Source organism: Peromyscus californicus, unplaced genomic scaffold (genome assembly GCF_007827085.1).
Source record: "Peromyscus californicus insignis strain IS unplaced genomic scaffold, ASM782708v3 Scaffold_21__1_contigs__length_65335640, whole genome shotgun sequence".
NCBI lineage: Eukaryota > Metazoa > Chordata > Mammalia > Rodentia > Cricetidae > Peromyscus > Peromyscus californicus.
In genome coordinates this window covers 27,069,439-27,083,189 of record NW_026294514.1, presented here as the reverse complement: position 1 = coordinate 27,083,189, position 13,751 = coordinate 27,069,439, and the positions used below count along the sequence as shown (strand labels likewise).

The window sequence follows — 13,751 nt, the reverse complement described above, 5'->3', positions numbered from 1 at the left end:
GTCAATTGAGATTCCTATGACCCTGCTTTGGGTACCATCAATTTGCTCTAGTGGCCCCGTAGACTTGGGAGACATGGCTTGTGGTGTTTGAGGGTACAGATGATGAGTTATACAGGGTGAGCAGTGGGGGAGTGAGGGGCACACTTCTCTCCAGGAGCTATGTGTAAGTTCTCCAAAGCCCATCCTTTGGGGTTTATGTGAGATCTCGTGGCATGGTTCTGATTGCTCACAGTCTAGTGGTAAACCCAGGCAGACCTTTTGTGCAGATTCTTCCTGGTCTCTCTGGGCATCATCCCTTGAATTGTAATGATGAGGGTCCTGTGTCCTGCTGAGGGACAAGAGAAAGGTCAGAAGTTCTGTGGCCAGCTCCAGGACACAGGGTCCTGGAAGATGAGAGTTTCTGTGGCCTGTCTTGGGGTATAGCGGTCTTGATTCCTGGGATCTGTCCTGGAAAGGGAGTTTAGACATGGAATGGTGGTCAAAGCCCCTTAAGTGTCTATCATCAGATCACAGAGGTCTCTGGGGGTAGGTATATTCACAGAGTTGAGATTTTATGGGGTGGGAAGGGGAAGAGGGGACTGGGTTTGTGTTGGCTATATAGTAAGACCCTGCCTCAAAAAAAAAAAAAAAAACCAAAAAAAAAAAAAAAAAAAACCACCACTACCACCACCAAATAAAACAAGAAAAAACACAGACCCAGCAAGTGTTAGGAAGGAAAGCCAAGATAGAGTTTCTACCCAGAATGCTGTGAGTGCTGGACCTCCCGACTGATGGACTGATGAGGTTATAGTTGGAAGTATGAGGCTTCCTGTACAGCTTCTAGGGTCAGGGCATGTAAGTATGGGGACTCTCTGCAGGACCTGGCCAGTTTAGGAATCTGGAGTTTTAGGTAAGCAAGTCTGAGAACTTAGGTTTTTATTGAGGGTTTTGGGAACCAGGGGTGCTGCTACCCAACTGGGACTCAGGTCCTCCTCCTTGCGAGGTAGTGAGGTAAGGAAAGGAGGTGCTCGCAGGTGTCTGAGTGGTCCTTGCTCTGTGTAGAGCAGCGTAGTTAGGAGAGCTCTGCAGGATCTTGCCTCTGCCCAGCTGTGGCTCCGTCTCCCGTCTGCTAAGCAGGGATAGTATTTAGTGGGCCCAGGCCTTCCTAAGCCCCGAATGAGTTGTCACACCGCACAGGGACGTGGCTGCTGGAAAGTCAATGTGGTGGTGGTGGCGGCGGCGGCGGCAGCTGTGACCTCCTTGCCCTTTCCTTTGTTCTTTAGTTGGGGACATGGAGCGGTAGGCTGATTCTGCCCCAGGTCCAGAGCAAGTCACCTGAGGCGCCCCACCTGTGTCTCAGCCCTGGTGTCCTGGGTGCCTGGCTTGGAGGTGAGGTCACAGCAGGGCTGTCAACAGAGTCCTTGAAGATGGCCCAGGGCTACCTGAGTCCCCTACCGTCAGTGGGGTCAGCCACTGCTGATGCCAGGAGTGTGGGGCCGTTGAGCACAGACCGTAGAGTGGCAGGGCCCCTGGTACTCCTGGCACATTCTGGGCTCCTGAGAGGGTGGCTGGGGGCCAGGGTGCTGGAGAGAAGGAGACAGACGGCCTTTTAAGGAAACAGTTCTGTGCCTCAGGAAAAAAAAAAAAAAAACAAAGAGTAAGAATGAGACCAGAAGCTCTGAGACACATAAGTCCGTGGGCCAGTAGCCATGGCCCAGTATGGGCCTGGGGTGGAGAGGCCCCGGGATACGGCCTGTTGGGGTATGACTGTACCCCCTTAGGCGATGGTTCTTAGTGGGTACATCTGTCTGGGGAGTTGGGGGTGAAGGGTGAGGAAAGGGTCCATGGTTAGGATGGGCCTGTGGGAGAGACCTTCTGTGTGTCTCAAAGCCACTGCCCACCCTGATCCAATGGAGACCAGTTTGGGCTCTGGAAGTTGAGGTAGCTCTGACCTCCTGCACTATAGCCCTCTCGATAGGTCACAACTAATCTATCTGCAGTGCTCAAGATGGGAGCCTGGCCAGGACGTGGCCCAGAAATCGCACGCAGACACTGAGGCGATCTGATAAGTTGGGAGGGGGGCCTCTCAGAGCCTGGTCTGTGTTTTGGATCTTCACAACCCCCATAGTTGGGTTGGCTTACGGCTGTAAAGGGCAGACAGTGTAACCTGTGGCCAGGCTGTGGCTGTTGACCAGAATGTCCATAGGCAGCTCTGGAGATCTCTCTCCTCCTTGTCTTAGCTCCCCAGAGCCAGGGCCTGGTCCCCCCAGACACCTTTTCGAATGCATTCACTCCTAGTTCTATGCTCATGTGAATCAGGAGCTGGGTTGGGGGCTCTTTCTGCACCCCTTATTCTCCTACAGGGAAAGCCACGAGTCATCAGACTTCTTCACTCCAAATCTTGGGACCCAGATTGCATGGGGTTCAGTTCCCAGCCTCACATCTACTGTGTAACCTTGGGTAAATGGCTTACCCTGTCTGGGCCTCCTCACCTCCTGGGGAGGTGACGGTGGAGACTGTCTTTCTGGTTGTTGAAAGGCAAAGCACTTTATTTAGCAGCATACCTGCTAGATCGATCGATCGTACCAGCTCTGCAAGTGTTGGTGTTGCATGTAAGATGGGGTTGCCTACGGGCTAGAGAGGGACCTGTCTCTCTTCAGTCACCCTCTGCCTGTCTGTGGGCCTCTGGCCTGGTGCTGGGGCGAGGAGTCAGAGCCAAGGTTGAGTACTGAGATCCAAGAAAAATGTGTTGGCTGGAGAAAGGAATGCGCTGGCCTCTGACACGCGCTCTGCTAATTGTCAGGGTGGTGAGGCCATTGAGCCCTCCTTCCTCCCTCCCTCCAAGAGGCCCAAGTTGCCGTGACCTTGGCTCAGGGAAAGATGAGGATGAACTGATAATGACAGTCCCCTTCCTCGTGGGTGCTGCCTCCCCTCCAAAATGCTCTGTGTGCTATCCCTGGAAGATCTGGTCGCTCCCAGCTCTGACTTGGGGGTGAGCCACTGGCTATGGGGAGAAGATGGGGCGGGGGATGAGGGGGATTTTACTTTCCTACAGGTCTAAATTATGTTTTTGAACTACTTTAAATTTATCTTTCTACACTGTAGAGGAATCAGGAGAGAGAGAGAGAGAGAGAGAGAGAGAGAGAGAGAGAGAGAGAGAGAGAGAGAGAGAGAGGAGAAAAAGGAAGCTTTATGGTTACTGCAGGATCCAGAGTATAGCTGCTATGCTGATGTCTAGGTGGGTGTGTTATGTTTTACAGAATTTGACCTGTGAGGGGTATTTCATGTTTTTTGCCTGGCCTAAGCCTTTGTGAATGGCCTTCTGAAGAGCTCTCCCTGTGCTCCAGGGAAGGCTGTCCCTTTGGGGATGGGGTTAAGAGTGGGCTCAGGAGGCCCAGGGGCTGCTGGGACAGATGCTAACAGGGACTTTCTTTACCTCTCTCACAGGTGGCTGCTCCTTGTGTTCCTCCATCCAGCCATGAACTGGTGGTGAGTGACAGCCTTTCTTTCCCCTTCCAGGCTCTCCTGCATGTTGGGAGCTGGGTTTGTGGGGTGGAGAGGGTTGAGGGCTTTGGGCTGGGGCTGGTGGGAGGAAATGAGTCATGAGGTCTCTCCTGACATGCTGCAGGGCCTGCTCTGTGTGTCTGGAGATTTGAGGTCCTCGGGAAAACCCATAAAAGGCCATCTTGTATGTCCCCAGGCCTGGCTAGGTTACTGTTGTTCTAGGGCTTGGAGGACTAGGGAGTGCTGTGGTGTCTCCTCCCACCCCCCTCCTGCCTGTAGGTCTTGTACCCTTCAGCTGGAGGCAGGGTGATAGACGGTGTTTCCCAGAGTCCATCTACGAGGTGATGGCCTCTGCGCCTCTCCTCAGCTTTGCTATGTCCCCATGACTCTGTTTTTCTGCTTTTATGGCCCTCATCCCCCTCGGCGCTGTCACGTTTCCAGAACAGTTCGGACAGGGGCAGGACCTCTCTGAGTTGTGGGCTGTGGAGCTGGCCCGCTGCAGACTGATTCCAGCTGGGCTGACATGTTGGCCGAGCTTCCTGCTTCCTTAGCCTTTCCAGGTCCCACCGCTGTGTTCTGGGGGCTGTCCGGATCTGGGGACTGCAGAAGGGCTCTATTTGTGAGTGTGTGTGTGTGTGTGTGTGTGTGTGTGTGTGTGTGTGTGTGTGTAAAAGAGAGACAGAGACAGACAGAGATAGAGAGAAGGCATGTGCAGAGGGACTTGATGTGGGCCACATCTGCCTGGCTGGTGTGGAACACCAATGGTGGTGCCCATGTTGGGGGGAGTCTGAATCTGGTTGTTGGTATCCTTCAAAAAAGTGTAGTCACTTGCTCTGCCTAGATGTGGGACACACAGCCAGGCCATCTAGTTTCCTTTTGCTCCAACCCTATCTTGCTTGTGACGATTAGCTTGGTCCTGTCTTTCTCTCTGCATCTTGGATTTCCAACTGATACACTTGGGCTTTCAGATTTCCTGGTTGCCTCAGATACTGCTCTATACTCAGGCCACGGCCAGACCAGCTACAGAGACCTGGCTCCCTAGGCCAGCCTCTTCTGGACTTGAGCTGCCCCTTTGGGCCCTCCTGATGTGGAGTGTTACTTTCACAGAGCCCGTGGGGCTGTGAATAAGGCCGGAGTGGTCTGGCTAGAAACCCCTCCTGGGTCACAAAGGCATGCCATGTACCAGAGGAGGGTGGTGGGGAGAGAATACGGAGGACTCTTGTCACATGTACTGAGCTACTGCCTTAGGGCTAAGAACAGAATGTCCTTGGCTGGCCAGGAAGGCTGAGGGTCCAGGGTTTAGGGACCACGAGGCAGGGGCCAGCATCTGGCTCGTGAGCTTTGTTTACAGAGGCAAGGTCCAAGGTCAGGACAGAGGGGCATAGGATGGTGCTCTGGCTGGAGGCCTGCATTTACGAGCTGGAAGGACCGCCTGCCTTGGAAGGGCACGTGTGCCAATTGGACTTCTTCCTGAATCCGTGTCGTGCCCACTTGCACAGTGGTTAGTAGCCTTGCAGGACTTTGGATGAGCCATCTCCTGGTGAGGCTAGCGCCTGGAGGTGGTGCTGGTCCTCAGAACCCACCTCCCCAGCAGTAAGAAAGAATGAGTGAGTTCCACTCCCTCCCCTGGGTCCCGGTACCCTGTTCCCAGATCTTTATTCCTCCCCATTCCTCGTTCCCTGACTTCTTGTCTTCAACTGAGTGACCCTGAACACATCACCTACCCGCTTCTCTCGTTAGCTGCCCTTCTCCAGCATGGGAGCTAGTAATCGTACCTGCTTCAGGAAGTAGTCAAAAGAATAAAACACCGAACTAGCCGGGCGGTGGTGGCGCACGCCTTTAATCCCAGCACTCGAGAGGCAGAGGCAGAGGCAGGCGGATCTCTGTGAATTCAAGATTCACAGATTCACAGCCTGGTCTACAGAGCGAGATCCAGGAAAGGCACAAAGCTACACAGAGAAACCCTGTCTCGAAAAAAAACCGAAAAAACGAAACAAAACAAAAAAAAACCAACCAAACAAACAAACAAAAAAAACCCCCACTGAACTAATCCACCCAGTACATACTCCAGAGCCCCTGAGCTCTGTCCCCTCACTTGGAGCAAACCCTTAGGTTCTTTCACAGAAGTCTTCTCCTCACAATGTTGTAGCTCCCGGCCTTTGTCTTGCTGATCTTTAAACACATCAGACAGCATGCTACCTCAGGGCCATGGGTCCTTCTGTTTCCTCTGCCTTGAATGTTCTTCCCACAGACACACCTGCAAGCTCTTCTCATACGTCAGCATTTCCCTTCCCACAGGAATCTCCCCTCCGTTCCTCCTTCCCTTGCTCCGTGGTGCTTATGGCCTCTCGCACACTCTGCACCTTGCTTGTTTATCTTTATCTTGACTGAGGGGCTCCACCCACCCCAGCCTGTGAGTTCCAGGACAGGGACTCTTTATCTTTCTCGCATTCAGCAGGCATTCATTCAGACACTGTGCACTGGGCACAAAATGGGACTGTGACAGCTGGGGGTGGGGCGGATGGGTACTGCTGTGGCCCTGTGTTCCCTGATGCCTGTGGTGAGTTCTGTAAATGGGGAGGGGGGGTCTGGGGCAAGCTGCTGCATTGAATGGGAGCCCCCCCCCCCCCCCCCCCCCCCGCCCCGTGCTGCCCTGCCAGTGGGAAAGTGGCCCAGGAGAAACAAGGAGAAAGTTTGGCTCCCCTCGGCACACTCAGCACCTGCTTCCTCACGGTGGGTGAGGCAGGCGAGCACTTTGAGCAGGCTCCCGAAGAGGGAGGAAAGGGTGGGTTCAGGATTTCCCTTCCCTTCATTTCTACTGCCAACCTTCCAGCCCCTGCAGGCCGCAGTCTGGCCGGCCTTATTCCCGTTTCCCAACTTGGTGTGCCCCGGACGTCTATCTGTCTATGGCGTGTTCTGGCCTTGGCTTGTCTCTGCTTCCGCTACCTTTTTTTTTTTTTTCAAACTGACCTTGGATGAATCCTAACCACCCTTCCCCTGATTCAGACCCAGATTTTCTGCCCAGTCTCAGTCCCTGCTGGCCAGACATATTTCCCAGCCCGTGCCCAGGCCAGCTAGCGCCAAGTGGTTTAATCTTCAACTCATGTTTTTATCTTACTCAACAGATGTTGCCCAAGGGAGTGGGTAGAGGAGGCCGGGGGGTTGTCCCGTGTCTCCCCCCACCCCCCCCCCGCTCCCCATGGGGCTCTAGGGAGCAGGACAGAGTTAGGATCCCTGCCGTAGACACTTCTGATACCTGCAAAGAGATGAAGCAGCAGTTCTCAGGCCCTGAAAAATAAGAGTTGGAGGAATTTCCCGGCGATGGTTGCCGAATGTTATGCCCACTAAGACACCTCGTGTTAGGACCTCTGTGCCTGAGAACTGGCACCCAGAGACCTGGGTGGGATGGCCATCAAGGCATCTGAGGCTAGGTTGTCTGCACACAAGGGCCAGTACCCTGGACACCTGGGTAACTGGAGACACAGCTTCCCCTGCCATTGTTAGCCTCACAGCAGGGGGTTGGAATGTCCTCTAGAGTGACCTGGAGGTCAGGTTGGGGTGAGAGTCGGGGAGCAGGGGAGTCGGAATACTTCAGGGCTTGTGGTTTCACCTGCAATAATAACATAGCAGTCTCCCTCCTCCCAATTTGAGCTTTTACTTTCCTGGGTTTCAGTTGCCTGATGTCAACTGAGGTCCAAAAACATTAAGTGGAAAATTACAGAAATAAACAATTCATCCACTTTAGATTGTGTGCCGTTTTGAGTAGTGTGACGGAACCTGGCGATGTCTGTCCACTCATGCCCACCAAGTACATGCTGGATGTGCTGTTTGCCTGTGAGTCAGTAGCTGCTTCTGCCACCAGATGGACTATCATGGTGTCATAGTGTTGGATTCAAAGTCACTGTTATTTTACTGAATAGTATTTCCACAGTACAAGAATTTCAAAGCTGGCCAATCAGGCAGGGCTCAGGGAAGCCATGAGCCGCTTCCTCTATATGAGGAGACAGTTCTCCACACACGTAGAGGATTTTAATCTAGCTGTCGTGTTGGACATCCACTGGGATCTTGGGGACTGCCCTGAAGGGGAGGGGCCACTACATTGGCAGCAGGGAAATGCTTGCACTTTGTGTACTTTTGGATGTGGACGCAGGAAGGAGATGCCTGTGCCTTACTTCAGTGTGGCTGATGTGGGACTTGAGGCCACAAGATGGATCGGAGTGAGAGTGAGCTTTCCGTCATCCATCAGCCTACACCAGAGCTATTCTCCCAGCCACTAACAATGACAAATGTCACTGTCACCTGCACAGCACCTGCAGTTTTCAAAGCCTTTTCCATGACTCAGGGCAATGGGGGAGGCTTGTGACCCATCTGGGCACCTGGGCAGTCTGTGTCCATCCTGGAGAAGCAAGTGGGCCCGTGTATAGTGGTCAGATCAGGGCTCAGGAAGGCTGACTGCCTTGCTCACAGGCTCAAATCTGGTAGTAGCGGGATGGGCTTAGAAGGGTACCCTGATCTGATTCCTTGGGGCTATCCAGGTGCCTGATTTGAGTTTCTCATGGTCCCTAATGTCTGTCTGTTGGCTGGTGGGCTAAGGTACTGAGAGAGGATCTGTCATCTGTTCAACCATTCCTTAATTGCACCAACCCATGGCTATGCACACAGGGTCTGTGACAGCCACTGTGCTTATGTGCAGAGTTCTTTTCTAAGTTGGTTTACTTTCTTTTTTGCATGTTGGGGAGCCCAGTGTCTGGTGCATGTGAGGTAAGCATTACCAAGCCACACTTCCAGCCCAATGTGTTCTCTTCTGCTGGAGCTGCCAGGTCTTAAATAGATCTTAGGATTATTATTATTATTATTATTTGGTTTTTCAAGACAGGATTTCTCTGTGTAGCTTTGCACCTTTCCTGGGACTCACTTGGCAGCCCAGGCTGGCCTCGAACTCACAGAGATCCGCCTGGCTCTGCCTCCCGAGTGCTGGGATTAAAGGCGTGTGCCACCACTGCCCAAAATAAGATTATTTTTTTAAGATTATTTTATTTATATGTATGTGTGTATGTGTGTATGTATGTATGTATGTATGTATGTATGTCTTTATGTGCATGTGCGTATGTATGTGCTGGTGCCTGACATGCCAGAAGAGGGCACTCTATCCCTTGGAGCTAGGGTTGCAGGTGATTTTGAGCTGCTGGATGTGGGTGATAAGAGCTGAATTCTAGTCCTCTGGAAGAGCAGTGTCTTAGCGGCTTTTCTACTAACCTGACAAAACACTATGACCAAGGCAACTTATTAAAGAAAGCGTTTAATTAGGGCTACGGTTCCAGAGGGCTCGAGTCCATGGCCATCACGGCGGGAAGCATGGTAGCAGGCAGGAAGGCACGGTGCTGGAGTAGTACCTGAGAGCTTACATCTGTTCTACAAGCACAAGGCAGAGAGAGAGAGAGAGAGAGAGAGAGAGAGAGAGAGAGACAGAGACAGAGAGACAGAGAGACAGAGAGAGACAGAGAGAGAGACAGAGACAGAGACACAGAGAGAGACAGAGACTGAGACAGAGACAGACAGGGAGAGACAGAGACAGAGACAGAGAGAGGAAGAAGGAGGATGAAGAAGGTGGAGGAAGAGGAGAGAGGAAGAGGAAGGAGGGGAAACTACTAACTGGGAATGACTTGGCTTTTACACCTCAAAGCCCACCCCCAGTCACACACTTCTAAAGAGGTCACATATCCTAACCTTTCCCAAACAGTTCCACCAACTGTGGACTGAGCGTTCAAATATATGTGCCCCTGGGGCCATTCTCATTCAGTTAATCACCACAAGCAGTGAGTGCTCTTAACGACCAAGCCATCTCTCCAGCCTGGACCCCAAGATTTTAAAGTGCTGTATAAAGGACCCCCATCATAAGGTCTGGAGCAGCAGACATCTGGATGCCTCCTGTTAGAAGAGGATGGCACGAAACTGGGCATGGTGATACAGGCCTGTAATCCCAGTACTCAGGAGGTGAAAGCAAGAAGTTCAGAGGTTCAAGATCATTCTTAGCTCTATAGAGTTTAAGGCCAGCCTGGTCTATGGTGAGATCCTGGTTGGTTTGTTTGTTTTTTCTCTTTGAGACAGGGTTTCTCTGTGTAGCTTTGGCACCTTTCCTGGAACTCACTCTGTAGTCCAGGCTGGCCTCGAACTCAAAGAGATCTGCCTGCCTCTGCCTCCTGAGTGCTGGGATTAAAGGCGTGCACCACCACTGCTCTCGGTGAGATCCTATTTTTTTTTTTAAACTAACCACCAGAAAAGAAGAGGAGGAGGAGGAGGAGGAGGAGGAGGAGGAGGAGGAGGAGGAAGAGGGTGATGAGCTGGTCTGGGAAAACTGGAGGATTGGCTTGCAAATGTCATCTCCTCCATCAAGGACTGTGACAGGGAAATGCTTTGTGGGTCTGATGAATTTAATCCCAGGGTGCGGAGAGGGACATGGGTGGCCATCTTTAGAAAAGTCTGGAAAAATGGAGCCATGCCAGGAGGGAAGGTTGATCGGAGGCTGGCTTCCAAAGGGAGGGAGCCTGTGGGCCTGAGCTTCCAGAAGACCCCGGACGGGGGAGGCGGTTGTGCCGCTCAGTCAGGCACAGCGAGGGCTGCATAGTCCAGAAGGGTCGGGTGCCTGAGGCCATGCTTGGAAGGCTTGGGCTTGTTTTCTATTGCTCCCCAAAGCAGCACTTAGGAGGTGGAGATTGTCCAGGGGGAGGGTGGGTCTGAGAGCCAGGAAGAGGTTTCAAACATCAAACATGGCCCACCGGCTGCTGGGCTGCTCGGCTGATGTCTGCAGCTGGAACCCCTCACTAATCACTGACACCTGTTGGGGGTGGGGTGCCAGCTACCAGCCTCCTCAGGCCCACTCAGATCCTGTCTTGACAGGGTCCCCAGAGGTCAGAGGTCAAAGCCTCTTTTGACCACTACTGGGAGAGGCTCAGTTAGGATGCGGGATCCTGCCCTCAGCAGCCTGATGTTTGGGGCAGAGCTGTGTCTGGGTGGTATAAGCCTAGGCTGGGCTGCCAGGCCAGGGTACACAGGGTTGCCAGGTCAGGAGGCAAGGCGGGGGGTGGGGGGGGGGGCACCATACCATAGAATGCATCAGTGCCCGACTCTAGGCTCTCACTAGGGGGAGCCTTGGGGTTCAGGGGAATAAGTGAACCCACTTGTGCAGTGCCTTGGAGAGCTTGCCTCTTTTGGCAGGGCCCGTTTGGAGGAAGGCGTAGAGAGGGTTCTAGAAGGTGCTCGGACTAGGACATAAGCCTTGGTACAAATTGCAGAAGCAGGTGAACAAATACGGTTATACATGTTGGCCAGCCTGCTCTTGCTCTGGGGAGAGGACACCTTGCATATTACCTGGGTCTAGACACCCACTTGGTGGCCCCAGCTGGCAGGTGGGGAGTGCTGTAAGATGGAGGTGGGAATGTACTCTACCGGAGAGGAGGGCCAGGCTGGGGACAGGGAAGAGGGCCAACTTTTGACTCTGGGGCTAGAGAGGGAGGGACCAGGCCTAGAGGAGTTCATGGCTTGGGTGGAGAACAGGACCTTGAGTGCTAAGCACTAAGGGCCATTATGGGTCCTTGAACAGGCAATTGACCCAAAGCAGGCTTTTAGAGTGGGAGTCTGCTGCCAACTGGGGGTGGCTTGGCAGGAAGAGGTGGCCATGGGATGGCAGGTGGAAGGGACTGGGGTAGACATGAAGCAGGGGCTTCATGGGCCCTGGGCCAGATTAGCCGAAGGATGTGGAGGAGGCACAGCCTTATGCCAGACCTGGCCCCCCGGGGGAGGAGAGCTGTGCTCAGAGGGACTCAGTACTCTGCCTAGCCCTGAGGTGTGGCTGGTGAGGATGTCCTTAGCCCATGCTATAGTGCCGGGCCCCTCAGGGTTGGCTCGGAGGAGGGGCTGAGGACAGGAACAGACTTGCTTGGCGCTCCTCTGGGGGTGCGGAAGTCAGACATAGCTTTCCACTTAATCACCAAGAGCCTGTTCTTTTCCCTTGATGGCCTGAGTGTGTCTGAGAGAGGCAGTGGCCTTGGCAGCAGCCTGACCTGAACATTTAGGTCAGCGTTCCTGCCACCTGGGCCTCTTGCCTGCCCTGAGTCCTGCTTCTTCGGCCCCAGCTGCCCCCCCCACCCCCCCACCCCCACCCCCGTCGCCTCTGGGTGCTTTCGGAGTGGCGCAGAGCAGGGACACAGATTCGGAGGGCAGACCTGGGCTCCTGTAGACCTGAGTATCCTCTTGGAAAGTGCCAGAAGAGGAGCCGAATGCTCCTTCTCCAACCCTTGTGACCGTGAAGTGGATGGAAGGCTCAGGAGGCCTGGGCAAACAGTTGACCCAAAGCTGGCTTTCCGAGTGGAGGCTCTGGCTTCCTCTGCCACCGCGGCTGCCTGGGGGTTGATGTTGTTATCATTACTCTTGAGAAGGTGCCCTCATGGGGTGTTATGAGGCTGGGCCTCCAGTATGCAACCCAGCCCCCCACTACCATACTCCGCTAAATATCCCCAAATGCCATGCCCTGTCCCCCGCCTCTCGGCACCCGACCCCATATCTACTTGCGGTTCTATTTTGGGAAAGAAGTGGGCCCAGAATAGTTTTCCCTAGGCCCTGGAGCTGAGCAATTCCAGCCGCTTCTGGCTGTCCCCACTAGCTCCCAGGCCCTTCCCCTCCCAAGATAGGTAGTGCTGGGTGACCTCACAGATCATCAGCGTGGTGGCAGATGTGATGTCACGGGGTCTTTTTGGCTCCCAAACTGCCCAGATTCCAGACTTCCCCTGGGACAAGAGCAGAGAGAGAGCTGGCAGGCTAGAGCTGAGGGTTTGAAGAGTTCTGGACAGAATGTTCCGCTGGAGGCTGAGTCTGCATTCTGCACCCTCCCTCTTGCCCCCGAGCCCTGGGCTAAGGCTGGGGCATCCCCAAGGCCCAGTATTTCCTTCCTCTAAACAGTAGCCCACAGATACATTTTTTCCCCCTGACGCAGCCTCCCTGGCAGGCCACCAGTGCATTCTACCATATGATCCGCAGGCAGGTGTCCCAGCCTTCCAGTCTTCCAGGATATGCTCACCTTCGATCAGTCAGCATGTACACAGGAATCGAGTGGGCATGCATGTCTGTTTCGGGTGGATGGAAGGGAATTGAAGAAAGGATGTTCAGCGTCCTTACCCACCCTGTGGTTCACGGCAAATTCAGGAAGTCCTTTGCTCTCTCTCTCCCACCGCAGTCTCTTGCGTTTCCCAGTCTTCCCAGGAAAGTGCAGGGAAGCAGTCTGTTCTTAGTGGTGACCCTTGGCGAGGGTCTGCTGTAACTAGCCTTGAGGGCCCCAGAAGTGGGGTCTCTGCTGAAAGGGGCTAGGAAGATGGTTCAGTGGGCGAGAGTGCTTGACGTGCAAGCATGCAGACTCTGAGTTCAATCCCAGCACCATGGAGAACCAGGCACAGTGGTGCTTGCCTGTAATTCGAGCACTGGGTAGTGACAGGAAGAGCCCTGGGGCTTGCTGGCCATCCAGAGTAGCCAAATCAGTGAGGTGTTGTCCTCTGGTCTCTTCCACATAAGTGCACTCAAGCGCACGCACACCTACACACACACACACACACACACACACACACACACACACACACACACACACACAGGGAGTGAGAGACGGAGGGGAGCCTGTGAGGACATGAGGGCAGTTCAGATGCCAGCTCTCTTCCTCCGGGCATTATCCACTCGCCTCATCTGTGAGATGGGTGACATGCACTTCCCAGGATGCTGTGAGAGCTGGGATGAAAACCGCAGAGCCTGGTTGGTCCCCAGTCTGTTGCACATCAAGCTGTTGTTGTTTCTTTAGCCTTGGGAAAAGGTATCTCTAGATCATGGCATGCACTAGGGGGAGACAGGGGAGGCGGGTCAGGCGCCAAATGTGAGGAGGCATGGCCTCTCAGGGACAGAGATACTGTGCAGAATGCAAGACAGGTGTGTGTGGGATGCCACTTTCAATTTCTAGACCTGGGCTGACAGGGCTTAGGGACTCCTGTGTGAGGCCAGCATTGTCCTTGCTTAGATTCCATGTGAACCAACCTTATGTAGCTGACCTTGAGATGTCAACTGACCCCAGGAGAGGGGCAGTGAAATGAATTTGGCACTGGGCTCTGCAGGCCTGGGGCAACTTGGTCCTGCCTTGCATCTTATTCAAGATCCTGGCAGGTCTTCCACCTACACCTCAGTTCCTGTCTGTGGGTCAGGGGGCAGGAGGAGGTGATGTCTCAAGGCCCTGTAGT

The 13,751-nt window shown here is 53.8% G+C and overlaps 1 protein-coding gene across 11 annotated transcripts in view; it reads left to right on the top strand.

Moving 5' to 3' along the window:
* Tns1 (tensin 1) overlaps positions 1 to 13,751 on the top strand; it is a 222,643-nt gene that overhangs the window by 104,843 nt on the left and 104,049 nt on the right. For all 11 annotated transcript variants that reach the window (XM_052749829.1, XM_052749830.1, XM_052749837.1 and 8 more), the window contains one exon: positions 3,427 to 3,468. Coding sequence is in view for 7 of the 11 variants with exons in the window: in XM_052749837.1 (XP_052605797.1) it covers positions 3,427 to 3,468 (42 nt within the window). In the remaining 4 variants the exon portion in view is untranslated. The remainder of the gene's footprint in view (positions 1 to 3,426; positions 3,469 to 13,751) is intronic.